General features: G+C 43.2%; 1 protein-coding gene and 1 pseudogene across 16 annotated transcripts in view; one reads left to right on the top strand and one right to left on the bottom strand.

The window, feature by feature from the left end:
* Window positions 1–969: 969 nt before the first annotated feature.
* Window positions 970–2,897, top strand: LOC144331415 (BTB/POZ domain-containing protein 7 pseudogene; annotated as a pseudogene).
* The window catches only part of OPTN (optineurin), a 53,521-nt gene continuing 35,646 nt past the window's right edge, over window positions 2,399–20,273 (bottom strand). For 8 of the 16 annotated variants that reach the window (XM_077944862.1, XM_077944864.1, XM_077944863.1 and 5 more), the window contains one exon: window positions 17,622–19,183. In XM_077944862.1, the coding sequence (XP_077800988.1) occupies window positions 19,062–19,183 (122 nt within the window). In that variant the 3' untranslated portion in view covers window positions 17,622–19,061. 16 annotated transcript variants of the gene reach the window in all.

The raw sequence follows: 20,273 nt of genomic DNA, 5'->3' as shown, positions 1-20,273 counted from the left end.
AAGATAGATTTAGTTTTCTATTTCAGAATGAGAAAGGCACGGTAGCCAACCCCCAGCTTGATCTCCAGATCTGGGGTTCTAAGGAGTGGTCTGTACTCTCCTTAGAATACAAACGAAGGCCAAAAAAGAACAGCTCTGACAGTCATCAACATCTATCTAAAATGAAATCTAAAGCAAAGAGCCCATATTGCAGTGGTCCTTAACCTTTTTTTTGGGCGGTGGAGGGTGTTTATCACAGAGCCCTTTAATATCATAAAAGTGGGCCGGGCACGGTGGCTCATGTCTGTAATCCCAGAACTTTGGGACGCCGAAGCGGGCAGATCACTTGAGGTCAGGAGTTCGAGACCAGCCTGGCCAACATGGTGAAACCCCATCTCTACTAAAAAATACAAAAATGAGCCAGACTAGTGGCGCATGCCTGTTATCCCAGCTACTCGGGAGGCTGAGGCAGAAGAATCGCTTGAACCCGGGGGTCGGAGGTTGCAGTGAGCCGAGATTGGCCATTGCACTCCAGCCTAGGCAACAAAAGCAAAACTGTCTCAAAAAACAAACAAAAAAAACAAACAAAAGAGGCCGAGTCCCTCCTGCTCCCTCTAGGAATCAAAATAGCGGCGAGGGAAACCTGAAGCCATCCCGGAGCCTGAGCTACTGACAGGAGAGGAGAGGAGAGGGCAGCGGCGGCGGTAGGAGGAGGATGGGGCGGGGTGCTGACCCCGGTGCCCACGGCGGTGCTGGTGGCGGAGGCGGGGGAGGCGACGGCAGCGGTCCCTGCGGCAGCAGCAGCAGCGGCGGGAGGAGCCTCCGGGTTGGTTGAACTGTGGTTGCGGAACCCATGGAACACGAAGGGCAGACTGTATAATAAACCCTTTAGGATCCTTGCTGTGTAGTTCTTACAGAATGTACAGTCCGTGTCTCTGGCTGCCCACAGTCTTTCACACTTCCAGTGGTATGCACTGAAGTAAAGTCTAATGGCCCTGTTCTCATAGAAATGAATGAAAAGAGGCACCTGGATCCAGGGTTGAAGCTTCCTAACGGCCTCTGGGATTATACTCTGGAGAACCTGCAGATGGAATGCCTGAGTGACTGAGGAAAATGGGTGCTAATGCATCTCATTATCTTCATTCATGTTCCCCGAGGGTAGGGGGAAATTCACAGGCCCAGTAGACTTTGATAGGAACGTCATCCTATTCTCAGCAAGGCTGAGAATTTCGGTTGCAAACCGAAATTGTATAGCCTTGACCATGGCCATAAGAAACCACAAGACAAAAAAAAAAAAAAAAAAAAAAGGAGGACTTCTGGCCCTGCCACCTTAATTAAGCGTGGAAAATCTGATAGGTCTGCCTATCATGCCAAGCAGCTGCGAGAACTCCTCTCTGGGTGGGATGTTAGAGACGTCAATGCTTTAGTGGAGGAATATGAGGGAACGCCAGCATTAAAGGAGCTTTCTCTACAAGCCAGTTTGGCTAGGCCGGAAACCCGGACATTGCAGAAAGATATGAATGATCTTTATGAGTACAAGTATCGTACTGATGTAGATTTCATATTTCAAGAAACTTGTTATTCTGTTCATTGTGCCATTTTGGCAGCAAGGTGTCCATTTTTTAAAACGCTGCTTTCTTCCTCACCTGAGTATGGGGCAGAGATAATAATGGACATCAATACAGCTGGTATTGATATGCCCATGTTTTCTGCTTTCTTATACTACCTTTATACAGGAGAGTTTGGAATGCAGGACTCAGGGTTTCAAAATGTCGATATCCTTGTTCAGCTTAGTGAAGAATTCCCTTGATGTAGATATGCGTGGACTCTTTGATTACATGTGTTATTATGATGTCGTCCTTAGTTTTTTTCAGACTCTGAACTGGTTGAAGCTTTTGGTGGAAATCAGAACTGTTTAGATGAAGAGCTCAAAGCCCACAAGGCTGTTATTTCTGCACAGTCCCCATTTTTTCGAAATTTATTACAAAGGAGGATACGAACTGGTGAAGAAATCACAGACCGAACTTTGAGGACTCCCACAAGAATTATATTAGATGAGTCCATTATACCAAAAAAATATGCAAAAGTGATATTACACTGTATGTATACCGACATGGTGGACCTCTCTGTTTTGCACTGTAGCCCCTCTGTGGGGAGTCTCAGTGAAGTTCAGGCTCTTGTTGCAGAGAAGTCCAACATGACCAGGGCAGAAGCAGCCATGGAACTTTACCACATAGCACCGTTCTTGGAATTTAACATGCTTGCACAAGGTATGAAGTTCTGGTTTTTAATTTTGATTTCTAGAATTACGTATTTATCTTCCAAACTGAAAACACAACTAGAATAGTCTATGATTTCAGTGGTTGGGATGTTACAGGGTCAGTTTTTTTGAACCTTCAGTTATGACATCTGAGACAGATTGAGCATCATTATCAATGCGGTTCTTTATTTACTATTAAAATCATGCATTCAATACTACAAAAAAATACATATATATAAAATGAAGTGATGGGGGTTTTTTCCTCCCAGAAAAATGCACACTCATACACTCAAGTTTGTGTACGCCCTTTCAAGGGATACGGGTGTTCTCCTGAAGCCCATCTACAGACACCTCTCCAAATTAAGAACTTCTGGTGCAAAACGTCAGAACCCTGGGGAGCACAAACATTTGAGGGTTAAGCAGCTGCAGCAAAGAAGAGAAGCCAAAGACAGGAACCAAGTGGGAGCAGTCAGGGTAGATCAGAAAGCAGAACCGGCCCTAGCCTGAGGCAAGAGGGCACCCTGGCCTGGGCCTGCCCTTTGCAGGGCCCAGCTCTCCTCCTCTTCCAGCTGCACCCCTCCCTCAGGATGACCAGTCCCAGGGCCAAGGGGATGTATCCATCTGGATCCTGGGCAGCTCCATGTGGTCAAAGCTCTAGGTCCTAGGACCCTGGGATGTTTCACCCAGACAGCCCTGAGCCTGCTTCAGAGACCTGTGTGGGCCCCTGTCTCTGGTTGTCATTCCAAGGAGTGGCCATTCTGTGTGGGTGGAGGGTTGAGTGAGGGAAGGGAGCTTGGACAGCAGTCTGGGGTATCCCTACAATTGGGAGAGAGGCCAGCAAAGGCTGCACAGAACTCAGTCCTGGTGTTACAGGAAAGGGGTCCCGATCCAGACCCCAAGAGATGGTTCTTGGATCTCACACAAGAAAAAATTCAGGGTGAGTCCTCAGAGTAAAGTGAAAGCAAGTTTATTAAGAAAACAAAGGAATAGGCAGGGCGCCATGGCTCACGCCTGTAATCCCAGCACTTTGGGAGTCCAAGGCGGGTGGATCACGAGGTTAGAAGTTCCAGACCAGCCTTGCCAAGGTGGTGAAACCCCATCTCTACTAAAAATACAAAAATTAGCCAGGCGCAGTGGCGGGTGCCTATAATCCCAGCTACTCAGGAGGCTGAGGCAGGAGAATCGCTTGAACCCGGTAGGCAGAGGTTCCAGTGAGCCAAGATCGCGCCACTGCACTCTAGCCAGGGCAACAGAGCAAGACTCCATCTCAAAAATGAAAAGAATGGATATTCCATAGACAGAGCAGCCCTGAAGGCTGCTGATTGCCAATTTTTATGATTATTTACTGATGATATGCTAAACAAGGACTGGATAATTCATGTCTCCTCTTTTTAGACCATATAGGGTAACTTCCTGATGTTGCCATGGCATTTGTAAACTGTCTTGGTGCTGGCGGTACTGTAGCAGTGAGGACGACCAGAGATCACTCTCGTTGCCATCTTGGTTTTGGCCGGCTTCTTTACTGCAACCTGTTTTATCAGTAAGGTCTTTATGACCTGTATCTTGTGCCAACCTCCCATCTCACCCTGTGACTTAGAATGCCTTAACCATCTGGGAATGCAGCCCACTAGGTCTCAGCCTTATTGTACCCAGCTCCCATTCAAGATGGAGTTGCTCTGTTTCACACGCCTTTGACACTGGTAGGAAGAGAAGAAGGGTTTGCAGGGCTGGGGCCCACTTCTCCTTAAGCTGTTATGTTACAGTGTGAAACTCCAAGGAGATTTGTTAGTTTTACCTATAAACTTAACAAATTTTACACATAGAAGATGTGGGCCTATGTCTGTATTCTTGCCCCGGGGCTTTTCCGATGTAAAGGGGTGGGCCTGTGGGAGAATGATGGTACAGGACACCGGGGAAGGAGAGTTTTAGGAAGGACATGGCAAACGTCACTGCAGCAGGACAGTGGTGCATCCTGGAGCCTGGTCTCTGGGTCAGCAGCAGCAGTGTCACCCGGGAACCTGTTAGAACTCGCATGCTGGGCCTCATTCCAGAGCCTCAGAAGCACTGACTCTGGGGTGGGACCCAGCATTGCATGTTCTGCCTTTGGAAGGTTTCGTCGCTGTATATATAGCGGTGGTTCATACTTCAGAGGACATCAGAATCACCAGGAGGGCCTTGGAAACATGGTGCAGAGCAAGACAGTGAAACAGGCAGGAGAGGGGAGAAGGTGAGTTGGCTTCAGGCCTCCTTCCCCCAAATGCCTCTGGCTTATATTGCTAAGCCCCTCTCCTTGTCACTTCTGCCAATATGGGGAAATTCCTCATCCCTGCATCCAATTATCCTGCCTCTTAGACTGTGTCTCTTTCCTCTGGAACCCATCTACTCATCTACATCCTTGCTATGGCAAAACCCCGTTTCTACTAAAAATACAAAAATTAGCCAGGCATGGTGGCGGGTGCCTGTGGTTCCAGCTACTTGGGAGGCTGTTTTGTTTTGTTTTGCAAAACAAAACAAAACAAAAGCTGGGCGTGGTGGTGCATGCCTGTAATCCCAGCTACTCAGGAGGCTGAGGCAAGAGAATCACTTGAACCCGGAAGGTGGAGGTTGCAGTGAACCGAGATCACACCACTGCACTCCGGCCTGGGAGACAGAGAGAGACTCCGTCTCAAAAAATAATAATAATAATAAAAAAGAAAAATTAGCTGGGTGTGGTGGCAGATGCCTGTAATCCCAGCTACTCGGGAGGCTGAGGCAGGAGAGTTGCTTGAACTTGGGAGGCGGAGGATGCAGTAAGCCAAGATCATGCCATTGCACTCCAGCCTGGGCAACAGAGAAAGACTCTGTCTCAAAAAATAAATAAATAAATAAAAATAAAAATAAATAAATAAATAAATAAAAGCTGCAACTAGGTGTCATATCCATTTTCCCCCACTGAATTAATGATGGCATAATACATTTACTATTTCCTTAAAAATAATCCAAGTTAGCCCTTTCCTTATGGGTCACATGGAAGTGTTAACCAATCTTTACAACAACCTTGATTTTCTGATGCAAACATAAATTTTAGGTGTGTTCATATTAAATAATCTTATAGTTCAAAGTTTTTTTCATTAAAAAAAAAAATAGACTTAATTTTTTTTTAGAGCAGCTTCAGGATTACAGAGAAATCAGCAGGAAGTTCCCGAATAGCCCCTTCCACACACACACAGTTTCCCTTCTTACTAACATCTTGCATTAATGTGGGACATTTGTTACAACTGATAAATCAATATCAATACATTATTATTAATGACAGTCCACAGTTCATTAGGGTTCACTCTTTATGCTGTACAGTTCTATGGGTTTTGACAATGGCATCCACCATTACAGTCTCCTACAGTGTAGTTTCACTGCCCTAGAAGTCTCCCTCCCCACAATTCTTGGCAATCACTACCATCTCCATAGGTTTGCTTTTTGCATTGTCAGATGGTTGGAATCATACAGAAATCATACTTTTTCAGAATGGCTTCTTTCACTTAGCAATCTGCATTTTAAAAAGTGCAAGGAATTCCACCCCAAAATATGACTCCTTGGCATAATGAGCATTTTGAATTAAAAGCCCTTACAGATTGATAGGACTTGGAAGAGACTTTCCTCCTAGCCACACGAAGACCTGACAGATCCACCAAGAAGAACAAGGGTTTTTTTCTCCCATGTTATTTCATTGTCTATTGCAGGAATGATAATCAAGAATGTAACCAGACTTGGACCAACCTTTTTACAAAATGTCTCTCAGGCTCATTCATTTTCCAGAGAGAAACATTTACAAGTCAGTCTCTGTCCCCCACTAAGTATCCATTCATCCTCCCTAGTAATCAATTACTACCCCTCAACAGAATTACCCATATTCCCCATCCCCACCTCCCTTCTGGCATGAGGTTATGTAAGTATTTGGGCCCCACTGGGATACTGGGTAATCACTCTGTGATTCTCTCCACATACATGGCTAAATAAATTCGTATGCTTTTCCTATTTATTTATTTATTTATTTATTTATTTTATTCTATTTTTGTGAGACGGAGTATCGCTCTTATTGCCCAGGTTGGAGTACAATGGCGCGATTTTGGCTCACCGCAACCTCCACCTCCCAGATTCAAGCAATTCTCCTGCCTCAGCCTCCCAAGTAGCTGGGATTACAGGCATGCCCCACCATGCCCGGCTAATTTTGAATTTTTAGTAGAGACAGGGTTTCTTCATGTTGGTCAGGCTGGTCTCGAACTCCCGACCTCAGGTGATCCGCCCACCTTGGCCTCCCAAAGTGCTGGGATTACAGGCGTGAACCACTGCACCCGGCTTACCTTTTATTAATCTGCCTTTCATTTCATCAGTTTTGTAGTTTTCCTCATACAGATCTTAAATGAACACTCTGGAATACCAAAGTATTCCATTTTTGGGTACTAATGCAAGTAGTACTATGTTTTATATCTCAAGAGGCAATGATTCATTGTTGGTATACTGGTATTGGTAATTCGTATCTTGTCTCTTTTTCTTAGTTAACCTGGCTAGAAGTTCATCAATTTTATTGATTATTTCAAACCACCAGACTCTGTTTTCTCTGTTGATTTCCTGGTTTGTTTCATTAATTTATGCTCTAATTTTTACTATTTTTTTTCTTCTGCTTATTTTGTACTTTGCTTTTCTTTCCTAGTTTTCTAGGCGGCAGCTTCTATTACTGATTTTAATCTTTTTTCTTTTCTACATATATATTCAATGCTACAAATTTCCCTCAAAACACTGTTTTCTCTGAATCCCACAAATTTTAATAGGTTATATTTCATTTAGCTTAAAATATTGCTTGAGACTTCTTCCTTAAACTATGTATTGCTTGTAGGTGGTTTTTTTTTTTTTTTTTTTTTTTTTTTTTTGTTGTTGTTGTTGTTGTTGTTGTTGTTTTGAGACGGAGTCTCACTCTGTTGCCCAGGCTGGAGTGCAGTGGTGCAATCTTGGCTCATTGCAACTTCTGCCTCCCAGGTTCAAGCAATTCTCCTGCCTCAGTCTCCCAAGTAGCTGGGACTATAGGAGCACACCGCCACACCCAGCTAATTTTTTTGTATTTTAGTAGAGACGGGGTTTTACTATGTTGTCCAGGCTGGTCTCAAACTCCTGAATTCAGGCAATCTGCCTGCTCGGCTTCCCAAAGTGCTAAGGATTACAGGCATGAGCCACCATGCCCGGCCTGTAGGTGTATTGTTTAATCTCCATGCATTTTTGGAGTTTCCAGCTCTCTTTGTTATTGATTTCTCATTTAATTACATTTTGATGTGACAGCATACTTTGATTTCCATTGTTTTAAATTTGTTAAGCTGCATTTTATGGACCAGAATGTGGCCTATCTTGGTGAATATTCTGTATGAGCATGAGAAGAATGTAAATTCTGCTATATGCAGAGTATGAAGTATTCTGTAGGTATCAATTAGATCTAGTAGACTGATAGTGTTTAATATAGTTTGGATACCTGTCCCCTCTAAATTTCATGTTGAAGTTTGATCCCTAGTTTGGAGGTGGGGCCTAGTGGGGGTGTCTGAGTTATGGGGGTGGATCCCTCATTAATGGCTTGGTGCCATCCTCATGGTAATGAGTTCTGACTCTAATAGTTTCTGGGAAAACCGATTGTTAAAAAGAGCCTGGCACCTACCTCCCTTCTCTCTCTTCCTTCCTCTCACTATGCAATGCCTGCTTCCCTTTGCCTTCTGCCATGAGTGGAAGCAGCCTGAGGTCCTCATAGAAGCAGATGCTAGCCGGGTGCAGTGGCTCACGTCTGTAATCCCAGCCCTTTAGGAGGCTGAGGCAGGTGGATCACCTGAGATCAGGAGTTTGGGACCACCCATGGCGAAACCCCATCTCTACTAAAAACATAAAAATTAGCCAGGCGTGGTGGCATGTGCCTGTAATCCCAGCTACTTGGTAGGCTGAGGCAGGAGAATTGCTTGAACCCAGGAGGTGGAGGTTTCAGTGAGCCAAGATCACACCACTGCACTCCAGCCTTGGCGAGCAAGACTCCTTGTCAAAAAAAAAAAAAAAAAAAAAAAAAGCAGATGCTAATGCCATGCTTCTACAGTCTGCAGAAATGTGAGCCAAATAAACCTCTTTTCTTTATAAATTACCCAACCCCACACATTCCTTTATAGAAACACAAACTATGACAGTGTTGTTCAGTTCAACTCTGTCCTTACTAGTTTTCCATCTCTTGTATCTGTGAATTACAGAGGGTTTTTAAAGCCTCTGACTGTCAGTCTTCTCAAACCGCCATAACAAAATACCATAGTCTGGGTGGTTCAAACAACAGGAATTTATTTTTCACATCTCTGGAGACTAGATGTCAGGGGTCAGGGTGTGGGCAGGGTCAGAGTCTGATGAGGGCTCTTTCCTTGGGTTGCAGAGAGTTGTTTCTTGCTGTGTCCTCACATGGCTTTTCCTTGGTGCATGCACACAGAGAGGCAGGAAGGGAGGGCTCTGTGGTGTGTCTTCCTGTAAAGGCACTAATTCCATTATCAAGGCCCCACCCTCATGACCTTATCTAAACAGAATTAACTCTTAAATGTCTCATCTCCAAATATCATCACACTGGGGGTTAGGGCTTCAACATATTAATTCTGGGGGACATATTTCAGTCCACAATAGCAACTATACTAATGAATTCATCTGTTTTTCCTTACAGGTCTATCAGTTTTTGCCTCATATGTCTTGACATTCCATTGTTAGGTGCAAACACATTCAGGATCGTTGTGTCTTCTTGGAGAATTGACCTCTTTATCATTATATAATGTCCCTCTTTATCCTTGGCAATTTTCTTTGCTCTGAGGTTTCTTTGTCTGAAATTGATGTATCTACTCCAGGTTTGTTTTGATTAGTGTTAGTATAATGTATCTTTCTCCATCTTTTTAATCTACATATGTCTTTATATTAAAAGTGAGTTTCTTGTCAATGACTTACAATTGGGTCTTGTTTTGTTTTTTTTTTTTTTGTTTTTTTTTTTTTTTTTTTTTTGAGATAGAGTCCCACTCTGTTGCCCAGGCTGGAGTACAGTGGCATGATCTTAGCTCACCACAACCTCTGCCTCCCAAGTTCAAGTGATTCTCCTGCCTCAGCCTCCCCAGTAGCTGAGACTGCAGGTGTGCACCACCATGCCTGGCTAATTTTTGTATTTTTAGTAGAGACAGGGTTTCACTATGTTGGCCAGGCTGGTCTTGAACTCCAGACCTCGTGATCCACCTGTCTCGGCCTCCCAAAGTGTTGGGATTACAGGTGTGAGCCCCCGTGCCCAGCCTAGTCTTTTTTTTTTTTAAATCCACTCTAACAGTCTCTTTTAAAATTGATATCTTTAGACTACTGATGTTTAAAGTTACTATTGATATAACTGGAATAATGTCTACCATATTTATTATTTTCTATTTGTTGCCTTTAATCTTTTTTTATTGTTTTCCACTGTATTTCTGCCTTTTATGGTTTCAACTGAGCATTTTATGTAATTTTCTCTCCTCTCTTAGCATATAAATTATACTAATATGTATCAGTTTCCTTCACCCTGAAGAACTTCTTTTAACATTTCTTGGAAGGGAAGAACTAATGGCACCAAATCCTCTTAATTACTGTTTGAAGAAGTCTATTTCTCCATCACTTTTGAAGGATAATGTCCATATGTAGAGAATTCTAAATTGGTGGTTGTTCTCGCTCAACATTTATTTCGCTTTATTCTCTTCTTGCTTGCATGGTTTCTGGACAGAGGTCTGATGGTTCTTATTCTCGCTCCTCTCTACAGGTAAGGCTTTTCCCCTTTCTGGCTTCTTTCAAGATTTTCTCTGTCTTTGCTTTTCTATAGTTTGAATATGATATGCCTAGGTATAGATTTGGTTTTGTATTTATCATGCTTGGTATTTTCTGAGCTTCCTGGATCTGTGGATTGGTGTCTGTCATTAATTTTCGAAAATTCTCAGCCATTATTACTTCAAATACTTCGTTTTCTTCTCCTTCTGGTATTTCCATTATATGCATAACTTTTATAATTAACCCACGGTTCCTGAATATTCTGTTCTTTTCATTTATTCTTCTCTGTGCATTTCAGTTTTAGAAGTTTCTATTGACATTTCTTCAAGCTCACTGATTCTTTCGTTGGCCACGTCCAGTCTATTGATGAGTGCATCAGAAGCACTCTTCATTTCCGTCAATGTTTTGATTTCTAGTATTTCTTTTTTATCCTTTCTTAAAATTTCCATCTCTGCCTTACATTACCCATCTTTCCTTGCATTTTAAACACTTTTCCCATTAGAACCCTTACAGTATAAATCATAGTTATTTTAAATACCCAGTCTCATAGCTGTCATAACTGAGTCTGGTTCTGATGTTTGGTCTGTCTTTTCAAGTGGTGTGGGGTGTTTTCGTCTTTATGATGCCTTACAATATTTGCTGAAAGCCTGGCAAGATACACTGGTTAAAAGGAATGTGAGCAAATAGGCCTTTAGTGTGAAGTTTTACATTTATTTGACCAGGAGTTAGGATGTGTTTACTATTTGCTTTTTCCACAAGTGTCAGAGGCTAAAATTTCCTCTGAAGTTACTGTTTTTGTCTTCCTTGTTGCTTTGGGTTTCCATACAGATATCCTCTTAAATAAGATGTGAGACACACAGTTTTTTCATTTGTAACCCTCTGTTATTATACAGGAGCCCTACTGATGTGGTGGTAATGCAGAGGGGAGGAGAAACATTCTACAATCCTATGATAAGAAGGTCTCAGTCTTTCAGTGAGCCTGTGCCTCTAGGCTGTGACCTTCAACAGTACATCTTAGGTTTCTCCCCACTCCCTCTTAGGTGACAGGAGGAAGCCTATGCAGGGCTGGGTTGGATATTTCCCTTCCTCCAGGTCAACAGGGTTTGATAAAACAATTTCTCATAACACTAGGCCTTTTTAAGAGGAACAGAATGCTCTGCCATATTTCCAAATGGCTACTCCCACCCAGAGGCATGAGGGGATTTTTCTCCAGTCTTCACTTGAGAATCTGGCAAGACTCCTGGAGGTGAAAATCACAAAAGTATAAGAGTTCTGAGACTTGGCCCTCCAGGGGTTTCCAACTCTCAAGCTTGTCCACACGGAACTTCCAGCCATTCACCAATTAAGCTAGCTTACGTTTTTCTACCGTGGCACTGGCTCCAGTGGGGGTTTCTGCTTCTGAGCTTCGGATCTGGTAATCCTGCAACTCTCTGTATTATCCTGTCTTTCCAGTTTTGGGGATAGTGGTTTGCCCTGCAAGCTCAATTCACTGACAGACTTAAAAAGAGTTGTTGATATGCAATTTGTTCAGCCTTTTTCTTGCTGTGAGAACAGGAATGATGACTTCTCAGCTCCTCACTCAGACTGAGTCAAAGTTATTTTCTTTAAGACAGGGCTTTGTCTTTTTTTTTTTTTTTTTTGAGACGGAGTCTTGCTCTGTCTCCCAGGCTGGAGTGCAGTGGCCAGATCTCGGCTCACTGCAAGCTCCGCCTCCCAGGTTTACGCCATTCTCCTGCCTCAGCCTCCCAAGTAGCTGGGACTACAGGCGCCCGCCACCACGCCTGGCTAGTTTTTTAGTAGAGACGGGGTTTCACCGTGTTAGCCAGGATGGTCTCGATCTCCTGACATTGCGATCCACCCATCTCGGCCTCCCAAAGTGCTGGGATTACAGGCTTGAGCCACCGCGCCCGGCCAAAGTTATTTTCAAATATAAAAGTTTAAGATAATATTTTAAAATAATTGTGTTAAATTTTTTTTTTGCTTTTTTTTTTTTTGAGACAGTCTCACTCTGTCACCCAGGCTGGAATGCAGTGATGCAATCTTGGCTCTCAGCTCACTGAAACCTCCACCTCCTGGGTTCAAGTGATCCTCCCACCTCAGCCTCTCACGTAGCTGGGATTACAAGTGTGCACCAGCATACCTGGCTAATTTTTGTATTTTTAGTAGAGACAGGGTTTCACCATGTTGGCCAGGCTCAACTCAAACACCTGACTTCAAGTGATCCACCTGTCTCCACCTCCCAAAGTGCTGGGATTACAGGCATAAGCCACTGTGCCTGGCTGTAACTCAGTTAAATTTTCATTGGCTCATTCATATTTCCTAGGTCCCAATCTTTCTATTGCTCCCATTTAATAAGACTTCAAGAATACAGCATGGACAGGGGTAGGGAAGGAAGATGGTGGCACCCAACAGCCAGTGAGGACAGAGGGACATGGGGATCTGAGGAGTGGCCAGTCTCTTGTGTTATGGCTATATCCCTTCACATGCTCTCCTCACGCCTCCTGACAGGTTAGGTAGGAGGATGTGTCTGGTATCTTGCAAGAAGAGCCATGCAGGAATCCCCTCACAGGTTCAGGCATGTTTTTATGAATGCCAATAAGAAGTGGATTACATTTCAGCACTTTAGCTTCCTCAAATGCAGATATGTCACACAGCTGAACAGAAGCCTCAACCAGCAAGTAGAACCAAAGCCAGAACCAGTGGCATCTCCTTGCCTTGCAAAAACATCTTCGGGTCAAGCGAAACTAGAAATGTATTAGATAAAGACTTCTTCCAGCTCCTAACCTGTCTTCTTCCAGCTCCTATCTTCGTCCAGAAAGCCAAATGAAAAGGAATTGACAGAACTAGAGGGTGCCTCAGTAATTACAGTTTCTTTTTCTTTTTTTTTTTTTTTTTTTTTTGAGACAGAGTTTTGCTCTGTCACCCAAGATGGAGTGCAGTGGCACGATCTCGGCTCTTTGCACCTCCATCTCCTAAGTTCAAGCGATTCACCTGCCTCGGCCAGCCTCCCAAATAGCTGGGATTACAGGTGCATGCCACCACGCTCGGCTAATTTTCGCATTTTTAGTCGAGATGGGGTTTCACCACGTTGGCCAGGCTGGTCTCGAACCCCTGACCTCAGGTGATCCACCCACCTCTGCCTTCCAAAGTGCTGGGATTACAGGCATGAGCCACTGCACCTGGCCTACAGTTTCAGTAGATGCAGGAAGAGAGACAAAAGAGGAGAAGTAGTGGAAAGAGATGAAGATGCATGTGGATGATTTGCAAGGAAGCTTGGCTTGACTACCCAAAATCAAACACAGGTACTCTGTTTTTCTGATATAGTTAGATAGTTGAAATCTTACTTTTAGTTAAAAAGCTAATTTGATTGACTGCCCTGAAAGGAAAAATTTGGAACTGCAGTTCCTTCCCGTAATTTTCCTCTCTTTAACTGGGATTTGAAATCGAAGTTTCTGAAATCTATTTATACAGAATTGCAAATAATATTGCATTATAAGTATCAGACTAAAAGTCATCTCCTTTTCTTTTCCAGTTAAAGTTGAACATTTATCCTGCTAAAAAAAAAAAAAAAAAAAAAAAGAGAGAGAGAGAAAGGAAGGAAGGAAGGAAGGAAGGAAGGAAGGAAGGAAGGAAGGAAGGAAGGAAGGAAGGAAAATCGGCAGCATTTACAAAAGAGAGATGGCAGAAGAGGAAGCCCCAGGCCCTCCTTCCCCGCCGGGAAGACACTGGTTCAACAATACATGGATGAGTTCCCTTTGTGAGAAATCAAGAAAATAGTTAACAGGCTCCTCCACTCCAGATGAGCATGAAACCAGCTATGTAGGAGAACTCGTGACACCCCCTTGCCATAGCACCTCCTGTGGCTCAGTGTGGCACAATCAGGAGAAAGCTCCCAGCTCCTGAGCTCTTCCTGGGGAGGCAAAGAGAAGACTAATGCCTATGCCCAATGTGCAGACTTTTCAGGGGGCTGTCTGAGGGATTCGTTTCTATCTTGCCTAAATTCAGGAACTGACTGAAAAGGGCACCAGTCTAGGGACCACTCAGAACAAAAGAGGAGACTGGGACTGGCATGTACTCTGTCACCATCCCCATTGCCCCAGCTCAGTGTGAAACAAGTGGGAGAAAACACCTGACTCTTGGCTTTCCCTGGGGAGGGAGAGTTGGAGCCTGAATCCAATTTCCAGTTTTTCAGGGGGTTTCCCAGGGGACTGTTTCTCTTGTCCTGAGCACTGAAAGGCTTGATAAACCATAGATGCCTGGAGACTACTGAGAATAACAGCGTGGCAGCTTGCTGCTGCTGTAGAGGATCTGCAGTCCAACAGAGGCCAATACATCTTGGCGGCCTCTCCTATATAGTGGAAAAGAGAAGAGCAAAGTGTGTCCAACATTCTGCCCTTTTGGGAGGCTGTCTGAGGGACTCGTTTCTATTTTGTCTTGGAGTGCTGATAGAACACAGCATACTGTAGATGCCTGGGTGGGGGGGCACTGGGAAAGAGAGCGAGCTGGGTGACCTGACCTGCTACTGCTCCAGGACTCATGGTGCGGCATACAGAGGTTCATACAGCTCAGCCAGTCTGTATCAACAGGCTCAGCCAGCCTCTCCCTTGTGGAGGGAACGAGACTAGTGGAGCGTGTGTCAGATGTTCTGGCTTTTAAGGGGCTTATCAGGGAACTGGTTCTATCTTGCCCAACTTAGAGTTTTGACAGAACCTGGAATGCTCTAGAGAGAGACCTGGAGGCTGCTGAGAATAAGATAAGGAGTGCTGGATGGCTTGTGGCAGCTCCAGAAAAGACGCAGTGCTGCCGGCAGACACCAGAAGGAACAAGAGGCTACAGATTCTGAAAAAAGAGACCAGCAAATCTACTTGAACATTTGCAGGCACAGGTCTGGAGGGATGGATCTATGGAAGAGGTCGGGGAGATCCCGGAATCTCTAGCCAAGATGATCAGTAAAGATCTTTCCCTGTATGAAGTCAGTCCCTAAAGACTGGAAGACACAGTTATTTTTCAAATACATGGATCCCAACACAAAATCATAAGACACATGAAGAAACATGTGAAAATATGGCCCAAAGAGGCAAATGAAATCTCTAGAGACTGATCCCAAGAACTAGTGGTCTATGAATGACCTGAAAAAAATTCAAAAGATGTTCAGTGAGCTCAGGAAAATGATGTATGAACAAAATGAGAGTATCCATAAAGAGAGTATAAAAAAGAACCAAACAGAAATGTTGGCAGTGAAGAATAAATTGAAAAATGTATTAGAGGGGTTCAACAGCAGATTTGACAAAGCAGAAGAAAGAGTAAACTCAGAGACAGGTTATCTGAAATGATCCAGTCAGTGGATCAAAAAGGAAAAATAATTTAAAAATGATAAGTCTAAGGAACTTCTGGGACACCAGTAAGTGGACCAATATAAACACTATGGGAATTTAAGAAGAAATAGAAAAAGGGACAGAAAGCTTCTTTAAAAAAATAATGGCTCGGCCGGGCGCGGTGGCTCAAGCCTGTAATCCCAGCACTTTGGGAGGCCGAGATGGGCGGATCACGAGGTCAGGAGATCGAGATCATCCTGGCTAACACGGTGAAACCCCGTCTCTACTAAAAAATACAAAAAAACTAGCCGGGCGTGGTGGCAGGCGCCTGTAGTCCCAGCTACTCGGGAGGCTGAGGCAGGAGAATGGCGTGAACCCGGGAGGCGAAGCTTGCAGTGAGCCGAGATCGTGCCACTGCACTCCAGCCTGGGAGACAGAGCGAGACTCCTTCTCAAAAAAAAAAAAAAAAAAAAAAAAAAAAAAAAAAATAATAATAATAATAATAATGGCTCAAAATTTCCCAAATCTGGGGGAGAACACAGACATCCAGATTTGAGAATTCCAAAGGACTCCAACTAGAATGAACCCAAAGATATCCACACTGAGTCATTTCAAAATCAAAAAGCAACTTGTCACGAACAAGGGATCCTTCATAAAACAGTGGATTTCATAGCAGAAACCTTGCCAGATGGCCAGAAGGGAGTGACATAATATATTCAGTGCAGAAGGAGACAAACTGCCAAGTAAGACATACTATGTCCAGTCAAACTGTCCTTCAAAAATGAAAGAGAAATAGACTTTCCTAGGCAAATAAAGCTTAGGGACTTCATCACCGCTTGATTTATCTTCAAGGGGAGAAAGGGATTCCTCTCACACCAATAATCCTAGCACTTTGGGAGGCTGAGGCGGGAGGACTGCTTGAGCCTAGAAATTTGAGACCAGCCTGAGAAGCATTGTGAGACCCCATTTCTACAAAAAAATTCTTTTAAAAAATAGCCTGTGGTGCCCGCTACTCAGAAGGCTGACGGTTTACAAGAAATCTATTATTGTGTAGCAAATAGCCCGGCCATTGGGCTAGGGGCACCCACGTTGCCTCTCTGTGATGTGGATTGGGTTAATGAAGAGGCTTGGTTTCAAATACCTTATACCACCCTCGAGCAGAGTCCCCATGGCTCTTCTACCTTATGTTTCCCAGGATAACACGAGAGTGTCGGCAAATGGAACGGTGCTCAGCAGGTGGAGGCACGGGACCAGGGGCCTGGGGGGAGGGTAGTAAGGGGAAAACGAGTGGCAAAGGCCTGATTTTCCAGGTGCTTTTGCCTGAAACCTTCATCCAGGAAGTTATGCTTTGAATGAGGGAGCTATGTTAAATGAAATAAGTCAGTTACAGAAGGAAAAATACTATGTAATTCCACTTATGGGAGGTATGTAAAGTAGTGAAACTCATAGAAGCAGAAAGGAGAGTGGTGGTTGCCAGGGACTGGGGAGGGGAGAATGGGGGCTCAGTTCAATGGGTGGAGAGTTTCATTCATGCAGGATGAAAAAGTTCTAGAGATCTGCTGAACAACAATGTACACACAGTTAACAATACCATCCAGGATAGACACAGACTTGTTAAGAGTGTAATCTTCAACTATGTGTTTTTACCACACACACACACAAAATTCCTAGGAGGTATAGTTAACTGGTCACATGGAACAGAGACTTTGAAGGGATATCAGACTAAATAAATGAGGTAAGATGTGCACAGAGTTTATAAGCTATTTTCCAAGCTGGAAACAACAGCCTTAATTTAAACTGACTACATGAAATTGCCTTCATTTGTAATTCTTCCAACTATTAAACAAACGATTTGGTCACAAGCTTAATAAGTCCATTCATGTTATTATTTCAGAGCTGGATTGGCTGGATATTTCAACTTGAACAAAGTAAAAGAATTATGTCCAACAACTTTAAATGTGAAACCATTTGGTTTCCTTCTCTATTTAGGAGACTATAGAAATATATTTCCTCCAGTGTAAGATGATAAGGGAAAAAATTTACATTAGAAACCATAACAAAGAAAAGTAAAAATGTCAGAGTTACTTTAGAAATGTCTTTAACAAATATTCTCCCTGAGGTGTGATAGGGGACTTGTTTAATCGAAATTGCTGTTGAATTTGTATCATGTGTTCTCTCGGCATGAAGATATAATGAACTATTTTGATTCTTATTGAAGTGTGTGTGTATAGTCAAGTTTGTCTAGGAGAGATTCTTAGGACAAATTTAAACAAAAGAGATCTTTTAATTTTCTCTTAAATGCTTTAGTATCTCAATGCATAAATACACTGTTTACTTTTACAGCTGGTCCAGTGTTATTCACTCTTGGCAAACTGTAGACTTACAAAACAAGGCAAATCCCTACCTATTCACCTTCTCAGCAAGGATGACTTCTAATTCAAACAGCACATAATGGGCTCTAGTAAAGGGATTTGCTCATATTCATAGAACTAATGAAAGATATATGACTAAGTATTCAGCTTAAAGGAAGCCAAATGAGTTTAATACAGAAAATATACACATGATGATATTAATCATATATAAACAATGTAAAAGATTCATAAGCAAAATTTTATTTTGCAATCACTAATTCTTGTGATTATGAAGATATAACCTAACCTAGGAAGAAAATAGGCAGCTGTTCTTTTTAGAAATTAATTATCTACTCTACAAGCCCATAGGCCTGCAGGTACAATGAAAGAATGAAGGTAACTTCTTTACACTGTGAATGGGTAAAGAGATCCAGTGAGGTCAATGTTATCTATTTCATCGATGCCAATATTTTTTCACTTGTGGTGATATTAAGTAAAGGCTCACAGTGCCTCTGTGAAAACTTCGGTACAATTATTGTAGCTGCAAATAAAACTACAACATACACACATAACCTCCAATAGATCCATTTTAAATGAAGAAACATAACAATATAGTTCATTTTTTAAAATGCTTCAAAAACATTTTTCTTGATTAAATCTGTGGCCACTTCATTGTTCCTGCATCCCTAAAAGGTTCTTAAAATTAATCAGTGAGGTTTCTTCCATCTAACTACATGAACTTTGTCGCATGATGTCACATGCTAGCTAACTGCATGAGCGGTGCAGCTGCTGGCATCAACCAAACATAAAAAATACTAAAGTTATCATCAGAAGAGTGGTAGGTAAGGATTTTACTTTGCGAGCTGATAGAACTCCACCAAAGGTGTTCTACGTAGAATAGGTACGTTTTCTTTTCTTTTCTTTTTTTTTTTTTTTTTTGAGGCGGAGTTGCGCTCTGTCACCCAGGCTGGCGTGCAGTGGTGTCGTCTGGGCTCACTGCAACCTCCACTTCCCAGGTTCAAGCGACTCTCCTGCCTCAACCTCCCAAGTAGCTGGGACTACAGGCGTCCACCACCATGCTCGGCTAATTTTTGTAATTTTGGTAGAGACAGAGTTTCACCATGTTGGCCAGGCTGGTCTCAAACTCCTGACCCCAAGTGATCCACCCACCTCGGTCTCTCAAAGTGCTGGGATTACAGGCATGAGCCAGCACACCCGGACTGTTTTCTTTCTTTTAAAACAATAATAATGAGGTAAAATATTTGAGTGAAAAACAAATAACACAGAAGGACAACTCTTGGAGGAAAAAATCTGACATTTACCAACAGTTTTGGGGAGGTGACACATCAACACCTAAATGATGCAGTCCATCACGTGAATCTGTAGCGTGTCGATGTCAGGCAGAACCTCTCCACACTTGGGGCAGGAATGAATCGGAATATTCCGCTGTTGCTGCCAGTCCCTGTCCTCAGTTCCTGTGAGTAAGTAGGAAATTAAGTATCATTCCATTAGTTCCATTTTGCAGGCAGTGTTGTTTGTTTCACTTGAAGAACAGACGGTGAGTTTTAACATCAGTTCAACTTTGTATTCAATATGTAGTGGGACATGAGCCCAGGTGTTTGGTCTTTAACTAAAGTCATCATGATGCATATAAAGAAAAATCTCTCCAAATGATACCTGCTTCCCTATTATTTTAGGATTTTTTTTTTTTCTTCGAGACAGAGTCTCGCTGTCATCCAGGCTGGAGTGCAGTGGCACGATCTTGGCTCACTGCAACCTCCGCCTCCCGGCTTCAAGTGATCCTCCTGCCTTGGCCTCCTGAGTAGCCGGGATTACAGGTGTGCACCACCACGCCCAGCTAATTTTTGTATTTTTAGTAGAGATGGAGTTTTGCCATGTTGGCCAGACTGGTCTTGAACTCCTGACCTCATGATCCGCCCACCTCGGCCTCCCAAAGTGCTGGGATTACTGGCGTGAGCCACCGTGCCTGGCCTGCTTTAGGATTTTTTTTCTTTTCTTTTCTTTTTTTTTTCTTGACAGATGGAGTCTCACTCTGTCTCCCAGGCTAGAGTGCAGTGGCACAATTGTAGCTCACTGCAACCTCTAACTCCTGGGATCCAGTGACCCTCCTGCCTCAGCTTCCTGAATAGCTGGGACTATAGGCACATGCCACCACAGCAGGCTAGTTTTTAAAATTTTTGTAGGGATGGGATCTCACTATGTTGCCCAGGCTGGTTCTGAACTCCTGGCCTCAACTGATCCTCCCATCTCAATCTCCCATGTACCGGGATTACAGGTGTATTGGTGCATTCTTTTAGGATTTAAACTGTATTCCAGTTTCAAGGTATGTGAAAATACATGGTTTCAGTTCTAGGTACAGGACAATGCATGTTCTAATAAATACTAGGATATCTGAGAGAAGAAAAGGGATAAATGAGGATATAAGCAAAAGAGGGAGGGAATGTGGAGAAAGAAATCCACAGAGCCCAGGAGAGGTCTCCTAGAACAGAGTGTACCTTCCCAGAAGCAGAGGCAATCATCTCATTTGTTCAGCAGACACTTTTG

Source organism: Macaca mulatta, chromosome 9 (assembly GCF_049350105.2).
Source record: "Macaca mulatta isolate MMU2019108-1 chromosome 9, T2T-MMU8v2.0, whole genome shotgun sequence".
NCBI lineage: Eukaryota > Metazoa > Chordata > Mammalia > Primates > Cercopithecidae > Macaca > Macaca mulatta.
The sequence above is the reverse complement of the archived record's forward strand: the minus strand, read 5'-3'. Positions and strand labels throughout refer to the sequence as shown.